At 39.8% G+C, this 22,994-nt stretch overlaps 1 protein-coding gene across 1 annotated transcript; it reads right to left on the bottom strand.

The window, feature by feature from the left end:
* Positions 1 to 31: 31 nt before the first annotated feature.
* Positions 32 to 22,690, bottom strand: ctbs (chitobiase, di-N-acetyl-). The gene is made up of 7 exons (XM_029706280.1): positions 22,413 to 22,690; positions 11,365 to 11,503; positions 5,655 to 5,863; positions 4,938 to 5,109; positions 4,684 to 4,781; positions 1,282 to 1,443; positions 32 to 974 (listed from the first exon to the last, which is right to left on the bottom strand). The coding sequence occupies exons 1-7, from the start codon at positions 22,521 to 22,523 to the stop codon at positions 771 to 773; spliced, it is 1,095 nt and encodes a 364-aa protein (XP_029562140.1). The 5' UTR covers positions 22,524 to 22,690; the 3' UTR covers positions 32 to 770.
* Positions 22,691 to 22,994: the final 304 nt, after the last annotated feature.

Below are 22,994 nucleotides of genomic sequence, written 5' to 3'. Positions count from 1 at the left end.
ACTGTCAACACAAAATGACACAACAACAAGGTTCCAGTTTAAAGTTTACTATACCGTATGAACACACTACAAGGTAGCCATTGCACTCTAGGCTAGGTCCATCAACGACCAGATTTCCTGCGCAGGCGCACTCTTGAATGACTGATAGCCCCGTAATAACAGAAATATAGGGATACTTAAAACATGAATTTAACAGTCACAGCGGTTTTAGGATTGACTTTCTGAAGCATAAACATTTACATCATATTTTAATCTTAGCAGCTCTTATTGAAAGTGACTGCATTCACCTAAAGTAGGTAAAACAACCACATATCCCAATCATTGCAAGCAAAACAACAATCTGCAAAATGATCTCAGTGTTTGTTAGATTAAAAGAAAAGACAAGTACAACAGTTAAGTGTTGTTGGTAGGAGTTATTTGTGTTTAAAAAAAATCCACTGGCATATGCATATCACAGTATTTATACAGCAAAGCCAAATTTGTTCTGTAATATTCAGACAGCGGCACAATGCTGTGTTTGACAATCAACCATTTTGAGTGCATCTGTGATGGCATGATTCTTTGTACAAAACATATCCCCCCTCTTAAAGTGGCTCATGTTTTTACAATTGCAATAAAAAAAACTACTATGAAATAGAAGTACAAGTACGCATCCCTGAGCTCAAGAGGAAGACACGTTACGGTTCCTGTGTCCCACTTCTATCCTCGGACAAAAGCATCTATTGACTAGCAACAAATAGCTGTGAGGATCCAGTGGAAAGGCAGTCTTCTCAGCACTGAGCGTCTTGGCAACCCATGAGGGCGTTCCACATGTCTCGACTCTGTTCCTGGGCAACCGGGTTGTTGCTGTAGTCCAGGAGGTTGCCACACCACATTCCCGTGCCCTTCAGGCCCAGCTCTCGTACATATGCCACCTTCAGGGCAATGCTTTCTGGGTCGTCGTACCACACCTGATGGATCTGTCCCCTTTGGTCCTGCGGATGATAGTTCAGTTCACAAACTCTTATGGGCCAACAGCGACAATGGCACCCTCTTTAGGAACAAGGAGGATAATGCAGCCTTGGCGAGAGTGCAACTTGAGCCAGAGTGTTTTATTGGATTTGGAGGAAGTGATTTGTTGTGAGGTGACTGTGTTAGTTCAATCTAACAGCACTGCAGTCAAATAGCCTTTTCCCTAAAATGGCTGCAGCTTGTGTTGAGTTGTCATTTGTCACCAGCAGCCCAGACAAATGGTCTTAGGCTACTTATTCAACAAACTTTCTATACAATGTGTCTCCATACCTTGTAGTTGTAGTAGGGAGCCAGCTGGACCTCGTCCCACAGCCTGCCAGACAGAGAGCCATTGATCTGTTTCATCATAAAGCTGTAAGGGATCTGACGGCCAGCTGCATCGCTACAAGGTGCACCCCGGAACGGAACCTTGGCTAAGGAGCACACCCCTTCCTAATTAGAGAAAAAGACACACATAGTTGAGACAGCAGGATGATGTTCTAATTTTTTTCTGCTACAGTGCCTGCTACAGAAAGTATTCACACCCCTTGACTTTTCCCAACATTCTGTTGTTACAAAATGGGATTAAAATTCATAGAATATTCATTTTTTTTGTCAACGATCTACACAAAATACTATGTCAAAGTGGGAAAAAAAAGATATATATCTTGATTAGATAAGTATTCAACCCCAAGTCAATACATGTTAGAATCACCTTTGGCAGTGTTTACAGCTGTGAGTCTTTGAGTAAGTCTGGATTGCACACCTGGATTGCACAATATTTGCACATTGTTTTTAAAATACGCTGCCAAAATTGGTTGTTGATTATTGCTAGACAGCCATTTAAGTCGTGCCATAAATTTAGGTCAAAACTGCAACCAGGTCACTCAGGAACATTCAATGTAGTCTTGGTAAGCAGATTGGTAAGGTTATTGTCCTGCTGAAAGGTGAATTTGTCTCCCAGTGTCAGAAAGCAGATTGATATACCCTGATGAAGACAGCTTGTCTATCGAAACATTGGACATTAAATTATTGCATCTGAGCTCCTAGGAAAGCAGACTGAACCAGGTTTTCCTCTAGGATTTTGCCTGTGCTTAGCTCTACTGTAAAAAACAAGATAAAGCATACCCATAACATGCAGCCACCACCATTCTTGAAAATATGATGAGTGTTACTCCGTGATGTGTATAGTGTGTTGGATTTGCCCTAAACATAATGCTTTGTATCCAGTACAAAGTTAATTTGTTAAGAATTTTTTTTGCAGTTTTATGGTAGTGCCTTACTGGAAACAGGATGCATATTTTTGAATATATTTCTTCTGTACATGCTTCCTTTTCACTCTGTCAATGAGGTTAGTATTATGGAGTGAGTAACTACAACACTGTTGATCCATCCTAAGTTCTCCTATTACAGCCATTAAAAACTCTGTTGGAAACCCTGTGTGGTTTCATTGCTCTCCAGCAACTGTGGATGTATTAATAAACCATCCAAAGCGTTATTAATAACTTCACAATGCTTAAAAGGACTTTTTATTTTATCTTTTTTGTTTTACCTATCTACCAATAGGTACCCTTCTTTGCGAGGAATTGGAAAACCTCCCTGGTATTTGTGGTTCAATCCGTGTTTGAAATGCAATGTGACTTGTTAAGACAATTTTTACTCTCGAACATACAGTGCGTTCGGAAAATATTCAGACCCCTTGACTTTTTCCACTTCGTCACATTACAGTCTTATTCTAAAATCGATAGTTTTTTTCCATCAATCTACACACAATATCCCATAACGACAAATAAAACAGGTTTTTAGAAAATGTATTACAAATAAATATTCAGACCCTTTACTCAGTACTTTGTTGAAACCCCTTTGGCAGCGATTACAGCCTCGAGTCTCATTAGGTATGGTGCTGCAAGCTTGGCACACCTGTATTTGGGGAGTTTCTCCCATGCTTGTCTGCAGATCCTCTCAAGCTCTGTCAGGTTGTGTGCTTAGGGTCATTGTCCTGTTGGAAGGTGAACATTCGCCCCAGTCTGAGGCCTTGAGCGGTCTGGAGCAGGTTTTCATCAAGGATCACTCTGTACTTTGCTCCGTTCCTCTTTCCCTCGATCCTGACTAGTCTCCCAGTCCCGCTGCTGAAAAACACCCCCACAGCATGATAATGCCACCAACATGCATCACCGTAGGGATGGTGCCAGGTTTCTTTCAGGTTAGAAGGGTTCAATCTTGATTTCATCAAACCAGAGAATGTTTCTCATGGTCCCACAGAGTCCTGTGGGAGCCTTTTGGCAAACTCCAAGGGGGCTGTCATGTGCATTTTACTGAGGAGTGGCTTCTGTCTGGCCACTACCATAAAGGCCTGATTGGTGGAGTGCTGCAGAGATGGGAGAACCTTCCAGAAGGACAACCATCTCCACAGAGGAACTCTGGAGCTCTGTCAGAGTAACCAGCTCCCCCGACTGCTCAGTTTGGCCTGGTGGCCAGCTCTAGGAAGAGGCTTGGTGGTTCCAAAACTTCTTCCATTTAAGAATGATAGACAGGTGAGTGCCTTTCCAAATCATGTCCAATCAATTGAATTTGCCACAGGTGGACACCAATCAAGTTGTAAAAACATCAAGGATGATCAATGGAAACAGGATGCACTGGAGCTCAATTTCAAGTCTCAAAGATTGATGAGGGATTTTGTTTATTTAATCCATTTTAGAATAAGGCTATAACCTAACAATGTGGAAAAGGGGAAGGGGTCTGAATACTTTCTGAATGCACTAATTCAACTTTGACATTAAGCGGTATTGTATGTAGCCAATGACAAAAAAATCTAAATGTAATTCTTTTTAAATTCAGGCTCTAACAAAATCTGGAAAAAGCCAAGGGGTGTGAATACTTTGAGGGCACTAAGCGCAAACTTGAAAGTGCATTCTGTGCAACTTCTGGCATGCGTTTACTGTGAACACTGAGGCTGTAGCTGCTTTAAGTTAAACGTTTTAACAGTGACCAAGTAGGCTACTGTGGCTATTTGATCATAATGTAGGCCTACCAGAGTGGCCTAACAGAGAAATTGCACCCTGTAACATTTTAACATGGAAATAGCTATTGAAATAGCTGTTCTATGATACAGCCTACAGTAGCATCCAATGTGTTCAATGTAGGCCTACAATCCATGAGACTTTAGAGAACATCCTGACAAAATGTATGCTACCCTCTACCTATCGGCTTCTTAGATTATTCAAGTTTGTCTCAAAATATAACACTGCCTCTTTAAGACATAAAAAAGCTATTTACCTGACTCGATTTCCAAAGATGGCTAGAAATGAACATGTTTTGTGCTCTTGTAGGAAGCAATCACTCCCCATTGCTGACCAGAAATAAGCTATAACTGGGCTAATAACCTCACTAACAAGCAAAGAATATGAACAAATGTGCACACGTGGCTACATGAGGCTCTGATCTCAAAAACAAGCTCATCTACTTGCGATCGCTCATGCCTGTGAATGCAATAGCATCCTCAGACGATGCGCTCTGCCAAAAACCAAATCACAGACTGTCTTGCATAGTTAGATTTGTTACGGTATTTTGCATTGAAAGGGGCTAATATGTTGATTTGATCATAATTCCCACAGTAGAGGGAAACATAGATAGCGTAATCTAGCAAGGCATACACTCCAGTAAAGTTGAGAAGTTCAATTTTGGAGTATTCACCTGGGAGAAGTCGAGACAAGGGTAATCATAGCCATACCATGGTACTCCCATCACAAGCTTCTTTGGATCTATCTTCATCGCCAAATATTGGTCATACGCTGGAATAAAAGACAGAAGGCCATAGCAGGTTAGGATTAGTCTGTTCAGCATGACAAGTAGTGGCTAGGGATCTGTAGTTTTTAGCTTTAAGTCAAATAACTGCAATAAAATGGCTTCTGGTTTGGGCTTCTAGAGGTCCTCCACAAATTACTTACCTGACTGTGTCTGATTGAATGGAGCATTTGCCATCGCAACACAATCGCCCCATATTTGACTCTGCTCGTCATAGGACATCACAAATAGCAGGTCGCAGGACTCGGCAATGGCGGCGTAGTCGTAGCAGCGCCTGTCTATACACTTGGGCGACCAGGCAACATCAAATGACACCTGAGAACGAGTCAGGAGAAGAGGGTAAGTTAAGGACAAGGAGGAAGCTGGGTCCTATTCATTAGGGCAGTGGTTTTCAAATATCTCCTCTGGGACCCCCAGACAATCCACACTATTGTTGTAGCCCTGAACTAGCTCATCTGATAAACCTAATCAATGGTTTGATAATTAGTTGACAAGTTGAATCAGATGTGCTAGCTCTGGAATAGTTCAAATACATGGAATGACTGTGGGTCCCCAAGGAGAGGTTTGAAAACCCCTGCATTAGGGCACATCGTAGTAAAACGAAAACAAGTGTTTCTTAATGAACAGTTTCATTTCAGTTCATTTTCTTCTGTTTGGTGCCTGATGAGTGTTGTCAGTTGTGACACCTAAAAAGCTTAGGTACGCAGATTGTAAGGTTGGATTAATCAATTTACTTTAACCAAAATTGTGAATGTGACCTGCTTTCATTGTTGAATCGGAGCGTAATTAGCCTACACGCCAACATATCCCCTACACCAAGTTATTGGTCTGGTATGACTAGGATACACTATTGTATTCACCTGGGAACCTGGGATCTCTCTATGAAAGGCCTCAGTGGTCTCTTTGACGAGTGCTGTCAAGGTGTAATACTCTTGGGAGGAGTCGGCCACCTCTTGCTCAATGTCTATGTTGATGCCATCCATAAACTGCCTCTTGGCCAAATCCACTTTGCTTGTGATCCATGCTGTCCTGTTGGCAGGGTCCACCATTTCAAGGATGGACACATCACCTACAGTAAAAAAAATGTACAACACTGACAAATGCATTTAGGTTTAATGCACATGGAGGGCTCATCTAAGGCTAGGCGATATATAGAAATATTTTGATTAATTCAAAATGTCAATTTTACCGCAATGTTCCAAATGACTGTATAGCAAGAAGCAATTTTTAAAAAGGCAAAAGCTATTTTTTTTCTAATACTTTTTTCAATATGGCCAATTTTGACCTTGTAGTTGAGGGATATCACTCAATTCTGATTAGGCCTGGCTCGCAGAAGGCATTCCAATTCATCCCAAAGGTGTTCGATGGGGTTAAGGTCAGGGCTCTGTGCAGGCCAGTCAACAAACCATTCCTGTATGGACCTCGCTTTGTGCACAGGGGCATTGTCATGCTAAAACAGGAAAGGGCCTTCCCCAAACTGTTGCCACAAAGTTGGAAGTACAGAATCGTGTAGAATGTACAGAACCAGTCATAAGTTTGGACACACCTACTAATTCAAGTTTTTCTATATTTTACATTGTAGAATAATAGTGAAGACAACACTATGAAATAACACATATGGAATCATGTAGTAACCAAAAAAGGTGTTAACTTCTTGGTGACAGGGGGCATTCAGATGAATAACGTGCCCAAATGAAACTGCCTGCTACTTGGGCCCAGAAGGTAGGATATGCATATTATTAGTAGATTTGGATAGAAAACACTCTGAAGTTTGTAAAACTGTTTGAATGATGTCTGAGTATAACAGAACTCATATGGCAGGCAAAAACCTGAGAAAAAAATCCAACCAGGAAGTGGTTTGTAGTTTTTCAATTGATTGCCTTTCCAAACTACAGTGTCTGTGGGGTCATTTTGCACTTCCTAAGGCTTCCACTAGATGTCAACAGTCTTTAGAACCTTGTTTCATGCTTCTACTGTTACTGGGGAGAGAGTAAGAGCTGTCTCAAGCCCAACGAGTTGTTTACTGCGCTGGCACACAGGCACGCTGTTCCTTCTTTTTCCTCTGTAATGAATAGGCTATTGTCCAGTTGGAATATTATTGAAGATTTATGTTAAAAACCCTAAGGATTAATTGTAAACATCGTTTGACATGTTTCTACGAATGGTAATGGAACTATTTGACTTTGTCTCGGGTTTTGCGCTCACGCATTATGCCTTTGGATTAGTGATGTGAACACGCGAACAAAATGGAGGTATTTGGACATAAATATGGAGTTTATCGAACAAAACGAACATTTCTTGTTGAAGTGGGAGTCCTGGGAGTGCATTCCGACGAAGATCAGCAAAGTGAAGATTTATAATACTAATTCTGAGTTTTGTTGACTCCAGAACTTGGCAGGTAACTGCACAGCTTGCTTTGATGGCTGAGCTCTGTACTCAGAATATTGAACAATGTGCTTTTGCAGTAAAGCTATTTTGAAATCTGACACAGCGGTTGCATTAAGGAGAAGTGTATCTATAATTCTTTCAATAACGGTTGTACATTTTTATCAACGTTTATGATGAGTATTTTTGTAAATTGATGTGCTCACTCACCGGGAGTTTGAGGCAATAATTTTCTGAACATCACGCGCCAATGTAAAATGGGGTTTATGGATATAAATATGAACTTTATCGAACAAAACATACATGTATTGTGTAACATTGAGTCCTTGGAGTGTCATCTGATGAAGATCAAACGTTAGTGATTAATTTTAGCTGTATTTCTGGTTTTGTGACGCCTCTCCTTGCTTGGAAAATGGCTGTGTGGTTTTTCTTGTTTAGGCGCTGTCCTAACAATCTAATGTTATGCTTTCGCCGTAAAGCCTTTTTGAAATCAGACACTGTGGTTGGATTAAGGAGAATCTTATCTTTAAAATGGTGTATAATACCTGTATGTGTGAGAAATTAGAATTTTGAGATTTTTGTTGTTTTGAATTTGCCGCGCTGCTATTTCACTGGCTGTTGAATAGCGTCCCACATGTCCCAGAGAGGTTAAACAAATCAAAATGTATTTATATTTGAGATTCTTCAAAGTAGCCACCCTTTGCCTTTATGATTGCCAAGAGTGTGCAAAGCTTTCTCTCAAGGTTCATGAGGAATTATTTTCCAACAGTCTTGAAGGAGCGCCCACATATGCTGAGCACTTGTTGGCTGCTTTTCCTTCACTCCCGGTCCAACTCATCCCAAACCATCTCAATTGGATTGAGGTCGGTGATTGTGGAGGCCAGGTCATCTGATACAACACTTCACTCTCCTTCTTGGTCAAACAACACTTACACAGCCTGGAGCTTTTTTTTTGGGGGGGGGGGGTTGTCCTGTTGATAATCCCACTAAGCGCAAAACGGATGGAATGGCGTATCGCTACAGAATGCTGTGGTATCCATGCTGGTTAAGTGTGCCTTGAATTCAAAATAGACAGTGTTACCAGCAAAGCACCCCCACACCACCTCCTCCATGCTTCACGGTGGGAACCACACATCCGGAGATAATCCGTTCACCTACTCTCCGTCACAAAGACAATGGTTGGAACCAAAAATCTCAAATTTGGACTCATCAGACCAAAGGACAGATTTTCACCGGTTTAATGTCCATTGCTCATGTTTCTTGTACCAAGCAAGTCTCTTATTATTATTGGTGTCCTTCTGGTAGTGGTTTTGACCATGAAGGCCTGATTCACGCAGTCTCCTCTGAACAGTTGATGTTGAGATGTGTCTATTACTTGAACTCTGAAGCATTTACTCAGGCTGCAATCTGAGGTGCAGTTAACTAATGAACTTATCCTCTGCAGCAGAGGTAACTCTTGGTCTTCCATTCCTGTGGCGGTCCTCATGAGAGTTTCATCACAGCGTTTGATGGTTTTTGCGACTGCAGTTGAAGAAATTTTCAAAGTTCTTAATTTTCTGGATTGACTGACCTTCATGTCTTATAGTAATGATGGACTGCCGTTTCTCTTTGCCTTTTTGAGCTGTTCTTGCCATAATATGGACTTGATAAATAGGGCTATCTTCTGTATACCACGCCTACCTAGTCACAACACAACTGATTGGCACAAACGCATTAAGAAAATAAATTCCACAAATTAACTTCACAAGGCACACCTGTTAATTGAAATGCATTCCAGGTGACTACCTCATGGAGCTGGTTGAGAGAATGCCAAGAGTGTGCAAAGCTGTGTCGTGTAAAATTACAATTATTCATGCTAGCCCATGTTTTACTGTTTAAAGAATTGTCTTGTTATAGGTTAGTGTTTTTTCTAACCTGATACAAACTTGTCTTTGTGGGACTTAGTAATAAGACTGGGCGTATAGCTAAGGTCCGTTTGTGTGCGACCGCAGCATGTGACATCCTGTGGGTTTACCATCTACAGAAACTTGCAGAAAGGAGCACATGATAGTATTTGTTGTTGTGAATGCAGTTAGACGGTTGAGCCCTCGGGCTATAAACCTCATGCCATCTTAAATCTGCACAGACTAATTGCCTTTTACACAGTATCTGCTGACTGCCACGTATACAAAAAGGATGTGCTTCTCTATAAAAGTATTGAACCGGCACTGTTCGTTGAGCTTTTCAACTATGCACTGTTGAATGGATAGTTGATTCTCCATTTTTGCAAATCTTATAATAAAGTGTTGTTTGAAAGAATCTTAATTATCTTCCTATAGAATTGCTACCACAGCTGTCATCAAAGCAAAGGGTGGCTACTTTGAAGAATTTCAAATATAAAAAACAAAAGTTACACTTTTTTGGTTACTACATGATTCCATGTGTTATTTCATAGTTGATGTCGTCACTATTATTCTACAATGTAGAAAAATAGTAAAAATAAGAAAACCCTTGAATGAGTAGGTGTCCAAACTTTTGATTGGTACTGTAACTAATGTTATTTGGAGAGGACTGGATTTGATATTCTAAGAAGAAAATTCTAGTAACATGAAAATACTAGCTAACGCTAAAACAGTAGCTAAATGCTAGCAGCACTTTGAAAAGACCCTAAAGTTGTCAAGGGACAACCTTTATTTAACTAGGCAAGTCAGTTAAGAACAAATTATTATTTACAATGACGGCCTACCCTGGGCAAACCCGGACGACGCTGGGTCAATTGTGCGCCGCCCTATGGGACTCCAAATCACGGCCGAATGTGATACAGCCTGGATTCAAACTCGGGAATGTAGTGACACCTCTTGCACTGAGATGCAGTGCCTTAGACCGCTGCACCACTCAGGAGCCCCCAAATTAATGTTTGTTCTTCTCTTAGTCACTACATTCTCATTAAAGGACGGACATTGTTAATAGCCATAGAGTGATCAAGTGGGCTTGAGGTGACATTGACAGTTTGTGCTCACAAGTTTGTTTTGCTGTGACAAGTCTGTACTGTCTAAAAGGAGTGTTTTTTGTAGTATTTTTTATTTTTATTTTTTACAAATGTTGGTTTATGTGGATTAAGGTCTTAAAGAGGGAATTTTACTGTCATAAAGTTATTTTCTACATTTCGTCTGTAAAGGAGAGAAGTTATTTTTGCTAAAGCAAAATTAGAATTTTTCTATAGGTTAAGTCACACTGTGTACAGGATTTTGCTTAAATATTTTCTTGGTGTCTATTTTCTGTGCTACAAAAAGTATGCATATTTGTATGTTTTATTGTATATATTTGGTTGCAATTTTGAATTGTGAAAAGGAGTTTATTTTGTGTAAAAGCGACCCACAGTATTGCGATTACACTTATTACCAACTCAAAAATGTCTATTCATTAAAAAAAGCTGAACAAAGTTCATGAAAACTGATGAGTCAATAAACCAAGATACTGTGAGAACCCCAAAACCCTGGTTCCCTTGTATTGATGTACTGCAATATTTAAATCCTTACACTTAGACCGATTCCGTTTCTTTTTATCCTATAAAACTCTAGTCCTTGCCGATGACAAGCATACACATAACACGATGCAGCCACCAGTATGTTTGAATATATGAAAAGTGGTACATTCAGTGATGTGTTTTATTTTCCCCAAACATAACACTTTGTATTCAAGACATTCATTTCTTTGCCAGTTTTACTTTAGTGCCTTATTGCAAACAGGATGCATGTATTCTGTACAGGCTTCCTTCTTTTCACTCTGTCATTTAGGTTAGTATTGTGGAGTAACTACAATGTTGGTGATCCATCCTCACTTCTCTCCTATCACAGCCATTCAACTCTGTAGCTGTTTTAAAGTCACCATTGGCCTCATGGTGAAATCCCTGAGTGGTAACAAAGGTAACAAAATGTGGAAAAAGGGAAGGGGTCTGAATACTTCCCGAATGCACTGTATATTTATTGGAGCTGATTTTCTGGTGTTTTCACTGTATTATGTCCAACAAAAAATGTAAAAAAAAACATTTGCCCAGAAAACTTGGGGAACCAAATAAAAATCACTGGGCCGCCAGTTGAGGAACCCTGGGATAGGTTGTTTACAAATACCAGTAATTTCCTTTCAAATCCATGTATGGAGGTGATCAAGTGCACACTGGCATATGGTTGAGATGCCTAACCTTACCTTTCAGGACTAGCCGTACTCCTTTCGAATGGGCGTGGCACATGAGTTCAGCATCATATTTCCCAAATGCAGCAACAGTTGTCACTTTTCCCCAATCATATGACTTCCATGCTTTCTTGCCCACATCAAACACAAACACCTGAAAGCAGAGAGACCAGCGGCAGGTGATGAACTCTAAAGCCTCTTGTCGTGTCAACTACTTTTTCTTTTACTGAATCTAGGCTAGACAAACATATTTTCACGACTTCATAAATATCAAAATCAATAAATCATAGCACGTTTTTGGGCTCATTCAGTAGTTACCTGATTAAGTAGAATCCTGTTGAAAAATGTATGTTAGAAGTACAATTTATATTCCTAAAACATAAGTTAAAAATGATTATTGCTGCTTCCTATCGTCATGCATTTTTGATTTATAGCTGAGTGTCAAAACTGATTTGAAATGCCCAAATTCATAATCAATATACTGAATTATGTTGTGATATTTTGAAGACCAATACATAACAATTATTGCCTACACACGTGTTCAGATTACGCTGCTAAATTATTACATTATAAAAACTGCATGTATGCACCAACTTTTACCTAGCGGTCACTCCAGACAAATTGATTAGCTTGTTCTACTGTAACCGATAGCCTGCGCAAATGATTCACACAATGATATTGTCAATCGTGGCGACATGAACCCTTTGCGCTCTTTTAACAGTTAGTTATACTACATATAACAGTCGATAGATGAGAACCTGTAGTAGCTATTTATCAACTCATATCTGAGAAAATATTTATTGCAGACAGGCGACAGCCAATATGAAGGAAACAACACTTTATTGGCTGGATAATTTCAACAAATCACCTCACATCGGTTTCTAAACAGTGGCAGTGGTTGGCTTTCATTTGAGTGATAGCTTAACCCTCAAATCTGTGACTTCATGTGAGGCCAGAGACGTTTATAGGAACTAGGGTTGGCCGGTTTCCAGATTTTCATATAGGCTTGGCGGTATACCGTATATCGGGTTATTTGGAAATAGCCACGGGAGGGTTTTTCCAATAACGTTGAAACTAGAAGTCGACCGATTAATCGGAATGGCCGATTAATTAGGGCCGATTTCACGTTTTCATAACAATCAGTAATCGGTATTTTTGGCCACCGTTTGCCGATATATTTATTTATTTTTTTACACCTTTATTTAACTAGGCAAGTCAGATTAAGAACACATTCTTATTTACAATGACGGCCTAGAAACGGGGGTTAACCTGTTGGGGATAGGAGGCAGTATTTGCACGGCCGGATAAAAAAACGTACCCGATTTAATCTGGTTACTACTCCTGCCCAGTAACTAGAATATGCATATAATTATTGGCTTTGGATAGAAAACACTCCAAAGTTTCTAAAACTGTTTGAATGGTGTCTGTGAGTATAACAGAACTCATTTGGCAGGCCAAAACCTGAGAAGATTCCAAACAGGAAGCACTCTCTCTGACTATTTCTTGGCCTTCTTGATCATCTCTAACCAAAACGGGGGATCTCTGGCATAACGTGACATTTTCTAACGCTCCCATAGGCTCTCAGAAGGCGCCAGAACGATGAATGGTGGCTTTGCAGGCCATGGCTGAAAAACATTAGTGCATTTGGATAGTGGTCGATCTGAGGACAATGACACTGAGGCGCGTGCACGAGGCTACACCATGTTTTTATTTTGTCGTCTTTGAACTAAAACAGGGTTTCCCGGTCGGAATATTATCGCTTTTTTACGAGAAAAATCGCATAAAAATTGATTTTAACCTGTTTGGGCTAGGGGGCAGTATTGAGAATTTTGGAAAAAAATATGTGCCCATTTTTAACTGCCTCCTACACCAACTCAGAAGCTATAATATGCATATTATTGTTCAGGTTTGGATAGAAAACACCCTAAAGTTTCTAAAACTGTTTGAATGGTGTCTGAGTATAACAGAACTCCTATGGCAGGCAAAAACCTGACAAGGTTTCATGCAGGAAGTGGCCTGTCTGACAAGGAGTCGTGCGTCTTGCATCTGTTTATTGAAAAGTAAGGATCTTAGCTGTAACGTGACAATTCCTAGGGCTCCAATAGGCTCTCAGAACCCGCGAAATACCTGAAGGTTGACGAGGCGGCCTCTGGCTGAAACAAATTATCGCCTTTGGTAAGTGGCCGATCAGAGGACCATTGAATGAGGCGCGTGCACGATTCGCCCCCGTGGAGAAATTTAATTTGGCTGTTTAGGCTCATTGCAGATTCCCGGTCGGAATATTATCGCTTTTCTACGAGATAAATGGCATAAAAATTGGTTTTAAACAGCGGTTGACATGCTTCGAAGTACGGTAATGGAATATTTAGACATTTTTTGTCACGCCATGCGTGAGACCGTGATGTAGCATTCTGATAGTGTCTAGAACTCACGAACAAAGCGTCGTAACAGCCAGTGTAATCCTGTGGTGCGATTTTCAAAACCTTTGAAATGCTATTATTTCAATTTCTCAAACATATGACTATTTTACAGCTATTTAAAGACAAGACTCTCGTTAATCTAACCACACTGTCCGATTTCAAAAAGGCTTTACAACGAAAGCAAAACATTAGATTATGTCAGCAGAGTACCCAGCCAGAAATGATCAGACACCCATTTTTCAAGCTAGCATATAATGTCACAAAAACCCAGAAGACAGCTAAATGCAGCACTAACCTTTGATGATCTTCATCAGATGACACACCTGGGACATTATGTTATACAATACATGCATGTCTGTTCAATCAAATTCATATTTATATCAAAAAACAGCTTTTTACATTAGCATGTGACGTTCAGAAAAAGCATACCCCCCGCAAACTTCCGGGGAATTTACTAAATTACTCACGATAAACGTTCACAAAAAGCATAACAATTATTTTAAGAATTATAGATACATTACTCCTCTATGCACTCGATATGTCCGATTTTAAAATAGCTTTTCGGATGAAGCACATTTTGCAATATTCTGAGTAGATAGCCCGGCATCACGGGCTAGCTATTTAGACACCCACCCAGTTTAGCCTTCACCAAAATCACATTTCCTATAAGAAAAATGGTCTTACCTTTCCCGTTCTTCGTCAGAATGCACTCCCAGGACTTCTACTTCAATAACAAATGTAGGTTTGGTCCCAAATAATCCATAGTTATGTTCCATCAGCGACGTTTTGTTCGTGCGTTCTAGACACTATCAGAATGGTAAATCACGGTCGTGCGCATACTGTGACAAAAAAATTCTAAATAGTCCATTACCGTACTTCGAAGCATGTCAACCGCTGTTTAAAATCAATTTTTATGCCATTATTCTCATAAAAAAGCGATAATATTCCGACCGGGAATCTGCAATTAGCTAAACAGCCGAAGGAAAATACTGCACGGGGTCGAATCGGACACGCGCTTAATTCCATTGTCCTCTGATGGGCCACTTGGAAAAGGCGATAATGTGTTTCAGCCTGAGGCTGCCTCGTCATCGTTCAGGTTTTTCCCGGGCTCTGAGAGCCTATTGGAGCCGTAGGAATTGTCACGTTACAGCTAAGATCCTGACTCTTCAATAAACAGAAGCAAGAACAACAACACCTTGTCAGACAGGCCACTTCCTGCATGAAACCTTCTCAGGTTTTTGCCTGCCATAGGAGTTCTGTTATACTCACAGACACCATTCAAATAGTTTTAGAAACGTTAGGGTGTTTTCTATCCATATATAATAAGTATATGCATATTCTAGTTACTCGGTAGGATTAGTAACCAGATTAAATCGGGTACGTTTTTTATCCGGCCGTGTAAATACTGCCCCCTAGCCCCAACAAGTTAATCTATAATTCTTTGAATGACAATATTACATTTTAACAATGTTTTCGAATAGTAATTTTGTAAATTGTAGCGCTGATCCACAGGAAGCATTTGAGGGAAAATATTTTCTGAACGTCATGCGCCGATGTAAAATGCTGTTTTTATATATAAATATGAACTTTATCGAACAACAAATGCATGTATTGTGTAAGATGATGTCCTAGGAGTGTCATCTGATGAAGATGGTCAAAGGTTAGTGCTGCATTTAGCTGTGTTTTGGGTATTTGTGATGCATGCTAGTTGCTTTGAAAATGGCAGTGTGATTATTTTTGGCTGGGTACTTTCCTAACATAATCTAATGTTTTGCTTTTGCTGTAAAGCCTTTTTGAAATCGGACAACGTGGTTCGATTCAGGAGAGGTGTATCTATAAAATTGTGTAAAATAGTCATATGTTTGAGAAATTGAAGTTATAGCATTTATGAGGTATTTGTATTTCGCGCGACGCGATTCCACTGGCTGTTGACTGGGGTGGGACACAAACGTCCCAGGTTCCCAGACAGGTTAACAGGCTGACTACCTGTTACGTGAGGGCAGCAAGAAGCAAAGGTAAGTTGCTAGCTAGCATTAGACTTATAAAAAAACTATCAATCTTAACATAATCACTAGTTAACTACACATGGTTGATGATATTATTAGTTTATCTAACGTGTCCTGCGTTGCATATAATCGATGCGGTGCCTGTTAATTTTCATTGAATCACAGCCTACTTCGACAAACGGGTGTTGATTTAACAAGCGCATTTGCGAAAAAAGTACTGTCGTTGCACCAATGTACCTAACCATAAACATCAATGCCTAACAGGAATATTTAGACTTAGCCACCCGTTAGATAAAATACGGAACGGTTCCGTATGTCACTGAAAGAAAAATACTTTTTCTCGAGATGATAGTTTCCGGATTCGACCATATTAATGACCTAAGGCTCATATTTCTGTGTGTTTATTATATTATAATTAAGTCTATGATTTTATAGAGCAGTCTGACGGTGAGCGGTGGTATGCAGCAGCAGGCTCGTAAGCATTCATTCAAACAACCCTTCACTGTGCTTCAAGCATTACGCTGTTTAGGACTTCAACCTGGGTGGGTATAATTTGTGGAACGTTCCAACAGGAATCTATTCCAAAAACTTTGTAAATAACAAGGTTTCCAAAAAAACAACGCATACAAAGTTGTATAGCGGCAGAATAAGATACCGGGTAGGGAGTGGTCTATTTCATTGCGTTTTTCACTCATCACGTTTATTCCAAAAAAATGTCTGTCATCACATGTCTGTTTGCCTATGGACAAACATTAAGAATAAGCTACGTGGTGAGTTGTTGCCTATTCGGCAGCTAGTTAGCTAGGTTTGTATGCGTTGCTACTTTGTATGTGTTGTTGGTTGGCAACCTTTTACTTTAAGTTTTTTGTTAGAGATTCCTGTTGGAACGTTCCACAAATTATACCCACCCCTTCAAGCCTATCAACTCCCAAGATTAGGCTGGTGTAACCGATGTGAAATGGCTAGCTAGTTAGCCGGGTGCACGCTAATAGCGTTTCAAACGTCACTCGCTCTGAGACTTGGAGTAGTTGTTTCCCTTCCTCTGCATGGGTAACGCTGCTTCGAGGGTGGCTGTTGTCGATGTGTTCCTGGTTTGAGCCCAGGTAAGAGCGAGGAGAGGGACGGAAGCTATACTGTTACACTGGCAATACTAAAGTGCTTATAAGAACATCCAATAGTCAAAAGGTATATGAAATACAAATCGTATAGAGAGAAATAGTCCTATAATTCCTATAATAACTACAACCTAAAACTTCTTACCTGGGAATATTGAAGACTCATGTTAAAAGGAACCACTAGCTTTCATATGTTCCCATGTTCTGAGCAAGGCACTTAAACATTAGCTTTCTTACAAGGCACATATTGCACTTTTACTTTCTTCTCCAACACTTTGTTTTGCATTATTTAAACCAAATTGAACATGTTTCATTATTTATTTGAGGCTAAATTGATTTTATTGATGTATTAAGTTAAAGTGTTCATTCAGTATTGTTGTAATTGTCATTATTACAAAAATAAAATCGGCTGATTAATCGGTATCGGCCTTTTTGGTCCAATAAATCGGTATCGGCATTGAAAAATCATAATCGGTCAGTTGAAACTGTATACTTTAATTTTTTTTTAATAGATTGTAATATTTGTAGCTACTTAAGTAAATACCTGCAGTCAACCAGTGCAACATGTTAGAAGAGAAAGCAGTTCTTAATTTCACCTGCCACATTATGAAGCATACTATAGTTCCCAAGAACAGTTTAGCCAGTCACATGTTAGTTTGTAAATAACACAATTGGAGAAAGTGGGAGAAGGTGAACCCAGCTGTGTATTGACAGGGGTCACATTTTATATTGAAGGTCAAGAGTGTTATTTTTGCTTCAATAGCGTGATCTATAAGTTTTCCTTAACAGAAAATTCATTACTGTAAAACATTAGGCAGAAAATAGCGTCATTTTTCATCAGATGACAACAGAAGTGAAACACTATTTGGCTGCCATGCACACAATTAGACTAAATGAGCTTACAATGCAAATGCAAATGCAAGGTATTTTTTACTAAATCTATGCATGGCTAACATTTCTGTTTATCATAGAAAGAGTGTAGCAAGCTACATTTCCTAATGTTTGTGAATTGTCATCCGAGTGGAGAAGTGAAACTGAATCACAAAATTAGTCTGATGCCGAGCAGTAATTACAATAAAAAAGTGTTGATCTTTGTTCACAAAGCACAGCAAGATGTTTCATCCTGCTTGACAAATTCCATCCTTCTCTCACCAAAATGCTTGTAGCGTCAGACCCAAGACTCGAGGCTGTAATCATTGCCAAAGGTGCTTAAACAAAGTACCGAGTAAAAGATCTGACGACTTATTTAAAAGTTGTTTTTTTTTCATTTATTAACAAACATTTTCAAAAAACGTTTTTTGCTTTGTCATTACGGGGTATTGTGTGTAGATTGATGATGCGAGAAAAAAACTAAATCTGAGAACAAGGCTGTAATGTAACAAAATGTGGAAGAAGTGAAGGGGTCTGAATACTTTCCGAATGCACTGTAGTATATCTGTTTTTTTCCATGGCCTGCGTCTCAATCCACCACATCCGCCAATGTCGCCCATCCGCATCTACTGAAAAAGGTGGCAGAGCTAGAGCTGTGTTTGTCCGCATCTGCAGCAAAAGGTGGCAAAGCTAGAGCGGCGTGTCAGACCATGAGACATCCTGAAAATTGGTCTTCTCCCGAAAACATCTGTGGCGTTCGAACGGCTTGGCCTACAAAGTATTATGACCCCTCTATGGAAAGACATTTTGCTCTACAACCCCCACACACGGCATTGGACTTGCCTGAAGTCGGTATAGCCAATTTTCCAACTTCTATCTGCTGCGGAAAAAGGTGCTTCTCTCACGAACACGCCAGTTGTTTTGCTCTAGGACACATACAAGCCACACAAGACTAGTCTGGGTACCAGTTTACTTTTCTTTTTTTTATGGAAGTATACACTACCGGTCAAAAGTTTTAGAACACCTACTCATTCAAGGGTTTTTCTTTATTTTCTACATTGTAGAATAATAGTGAAGACATCAAAACTACGGAACATAACACATATGGAATCATGTAGTAACTAAAAAAGTGTTATACAAATCAAAATATATTTTATAATTTAGATTCTAAAAATAGCCACCCTTTGCACACTCTTGGCATTCTCTCAACCAGCTTCATGAGGAATGCTTTTCCAACAGTCTTGGAAGACTTCCCACACATGCTGAGCACTTGTTGGCTGCTTTTCCTTCACTCCGCTGTCCAACTCATCCCAAACCATCTCAATTGGGTTGAGGTCGGGTGATTGTGGAGGCCAGGTCGTCTGATTGGGATGCACCAATACGGAATTTTTGGCCAATAACGATATCCCATATTTTCCTTGCCAAAAAAAACTATACCGATACCCATAACCGATATAAAAAATTGTTAGCGGCCTTAAATATTCTAGTACAGTTAAAAGGTTGAAACACACCACACAGCAAAAAGTTATTTTGTTGGCATTTACGTCTGTCCCCATTACCAGTAAAACAATTGAAACATATTTATTTCACTTACTTACTTCGTTGTTCATTTGTTCAGTCTCAACTAGGATTTCATCATACACGTCAAGCAGTGAAGTTTCAGCTCTGTCTGTCCGTGGCCTCTTCCTCGGTGCGCACTGTCACTGTGTCCGTTTCCATCATGTCCAGCTGTGTCTAACATTTCCTGTAAACCCTGTTTCTTGTCTGCATCGAAGTAGCAGCCCTTGTACCTAGCATCGAGCACGGTGGCGACACAGAGTCTCAGAGAATGCCACCGAATCGCTTGTTCACAGCCTCTTGTAGAGTACTTTTGCAAGTTTTACCCCACGGTCTGTGTTGGTGTTTTTGTTGAGCAGATGTTTCAATGCCATGACAGAGGGTATCATGTCTGCTGCAGACGCAGTTGATGAGCTTATTTCTCCAGTCAGTTGTTCGAATGGGGCTAGGAGTGTGTTCATGTTTCAAACGTACTCAAATGCCACTGAAATGGCAGCAGCAGTATGAGAACTACCACATTCTTGAGCATGCAATACGGCTTTCCTCAGTACGAAATCCTTGTCGACCCACTGTGCTGTCAGACTCATAATGCTCATGGGGTTGACATCACTGGTCCAAATGTCAGTCGTGAAGCTAATAGCAGTAGCTCATGGATGTGAGTTTCAACAACACTAACTCCGGTATTTGCACTCATCAGACCAAAGGGCAGATTTCCACCGGTCTAATGCCCATTGCTCATGTTTCTTGGCCCAAGCAATGCTGAATACAAATGATGCTTAATTCATTTGAAGAACTACTAAAATAGTGATTTTGTCAGAGAGCATAGGTAGCAGCTCTATAGAGATTAAATAAAACATATGTAATATACACAACTGAAATATTTCAAGTAAAGTAATGTAAAAAAAGGATGGTTAATAAGTGATAAGCAGTAACGGGCAGTCACTACCATGGGACTCTTATTAATTGATTTATTCTTTGTTGTTACAGCATTCAACCCACATTGTGCATTTAAGGTTTTAAAAAATATATATTACAACCGAAATCCACGATACATTTTTATATAATCGAACCGAAAAAGCCAAAATCACCCAGCACTAGAGGCATTTTTTCACTCATGCCTAATCTACAAAATGTACATTTACATGTGATTTAACCTCCATCAAATGGTATTATGGCACACTGCTTGCCCTCCAAAACATATACACCACCAGAGCAACGGTCTGTTCACCCCGCTATCATCCAGAAGGCTAGGTCAGTACAGGTGCATCAAAGTTGGGACCGAGAGTCTGAAAAACAATCTCTCTCTCAATGCCATCAGACTGTTAAATAGCCATCACTAGCCGGCCTCCACCCACTACCCTGAACTTAGTCACTGTCACTAGCCGACTACCATCCGGTTACTCTACCACGTACCTTAGAGAATGCTGTCCAATGTACATAGACATGGAACACTGGTCACTTTAATAATACTGTTTTTCTGATTTCATATGTGTATAGTGTATTCTAGTCAAGGCCATCCTATTCAACAATTTTTTATTATTTCACCTTTATTTAACCAGGTAAGCTAGTTGAGAACAGTTCTCATTTACAACTGCGACCTGGCCAAGATAAAGCAAAGCAGTGCGACAGAAACAATAACACAGAGTTACATGGAATAAACAAGCATACAGTCAACACAATAGAAAAAAAGTAAGTCTATATACAGTGTGTGCAAATGGCATGAGGAGGTAAGGCAATAAATAGGCCATAGTAGCAAAGTAATTACAATTTAGCAGATTAACACTGGAGTGATAGATGCGCAGATGATGAGTAGATGATGGTGTGTAAGTAGTGATACTGGTGTGCAAAAGAGCAGAAAGTAAATAAAAACAATATGGGGATGAGGTAGATAGATTGGGTGGGCTATTTACAGATGGACTATGTACAGCTGCAGCGATCGGTTAGCTGCTCAGATAGCTGATGTTTAAAGTTAGTGAGGGAAATGTAAGTCTCCAGCTTCAGCGATTACTATTGCTGTATATACACACACAATATTCTATCCTACATATACCAAATATTCTATCCACAGCATCCATAATGTCTATACATCACCACATTTACATACTGTATTTATACTCCAGACTCCGACATTGCTCGTCCTAATATTATATATTTCTTAATTCCATTCTTGTGAATTGTTAAATATTACTACAATGTTGGAGATAGGAACACAAGCATTTCGCTACACCCGCAATAACATCTGCTAAATATGTGTATGCAACCAATAAAATTTGATTTATTGCAGACATTGGATTTTGGACGCAATATTGGATTTGATGCAAAATCCATGGTGGTCCCAAAAATAATCTGTGGTGGACCTGATTTAATTACAACAGTAAGGGCTAAAGTTACAACATCCTTCAAGTAACCTTGGACCACCCAAAAAAATCTAATTCCAAAATCTAAACCCATTTAGCCACAACATTAAAAACATTTTCAAACTTATGCATTTGTCAGGCAGGACGATAAAGCACTGAATGAGAGCAAGTGTGTCTTGTGACTATGGCTATTAATCAGCTACCAAAAAAAAAAGGAAGCTTACATTTATCAGCAATATTCATAGTTGACGTGTCCACCTATTGTATCAGTGTTTACAATTCTATATTTCCGAGATGCATTAAGATACAAACAAACAGCACTAGGGTATGTAAAACTGACTACTTGTATTACAAATTGTAGCAATAGCGGAGCTTGCAATATTCGATTAAACACATTTATGCGGCCCATCCCTCCAGCCAGCCGTTATTCTGCACTTTTTGCGTTTAGGGTGCATGTCACAATATCTATCAATTTAACCACTTGCAGTAAAAAATGTGTACACAACCATCCATTTTATGTTTTGTAAGGGCCATCTCAAAAATGTCGGGGCCTTGCCATTAGCCTAGTTTGTCAGTGAACACTCACCCACGAATTCACCCAAATGTCATGGTTTAGTGTCACATTGTATGGATCTGTCAGCCTAAACTCTCAAGTAGTTCCATCACTTATTATGCTACCCTGTTTTAACAGGAGCATGTCGGGCTACATTTCTGCTAAACCGGTCATGCTAACGTTACCTCAAAGTCCTTCTCGTCGCGGATTTGTTGACAGAGTTCCTGGATCTCGCATGGACAAACGTCTGCCTTACAACACACGCTAACCAGCGTCAGAAACAAAAACAGCCACATTGTTGACAAAAATAGTTGGGTAAAGTATCGCACCAAATTGGTTTTTGGTTTGATATTGGGAGTTTGCTCGTCAATACCTCTTCGACGGGAAGGTCTTACGTTGATTAGCGTGATATATCTCGTATCACATGACGGTAGCGTCAGGTACAGCCTTGTAGTTTTGTCTTGGGTAAATGCTATGATACATGGAGTGTCTCTGAAAGTGGGCGGATCAACCAAAGTGGGCTGTTGTCACACAAGAACGTTTTGCGTGGCTTTTATTTTATTTATGTATTTTTTATTTAACCTTTTAGTTAGCTAGGCAAGTCAGTTGAGAACAAATTCTTATTTACAATGACGACCTACCAAAAGGCTTCCTGCGGGAATGGAGGCTGGGATTCAAAATTAAAATACAGGACAAAACACACATCATGACAAGAGAGACACAACAACACTACATAAAGAGAGACCTAAGACAGCAACACAGCACCA

Source organism: Salmo trutta, chromosome 22 (assembly GCF_901001165.1).
Source record: "Salmo trutta chromosome 22, fSalTru1.1, whole genome shotgun sequence".
NCBI classification, from domain to species: Eukaryota; Metazoa; Chordata; class Actinopteri; order Salmoniformes; family Salmonidae; genus Salmo; species Salmo trutta.
Note: the sequence above shows the minus strand (reverse complement) of the source record. Positions and strands in the feature narration are given on the sequence as shown.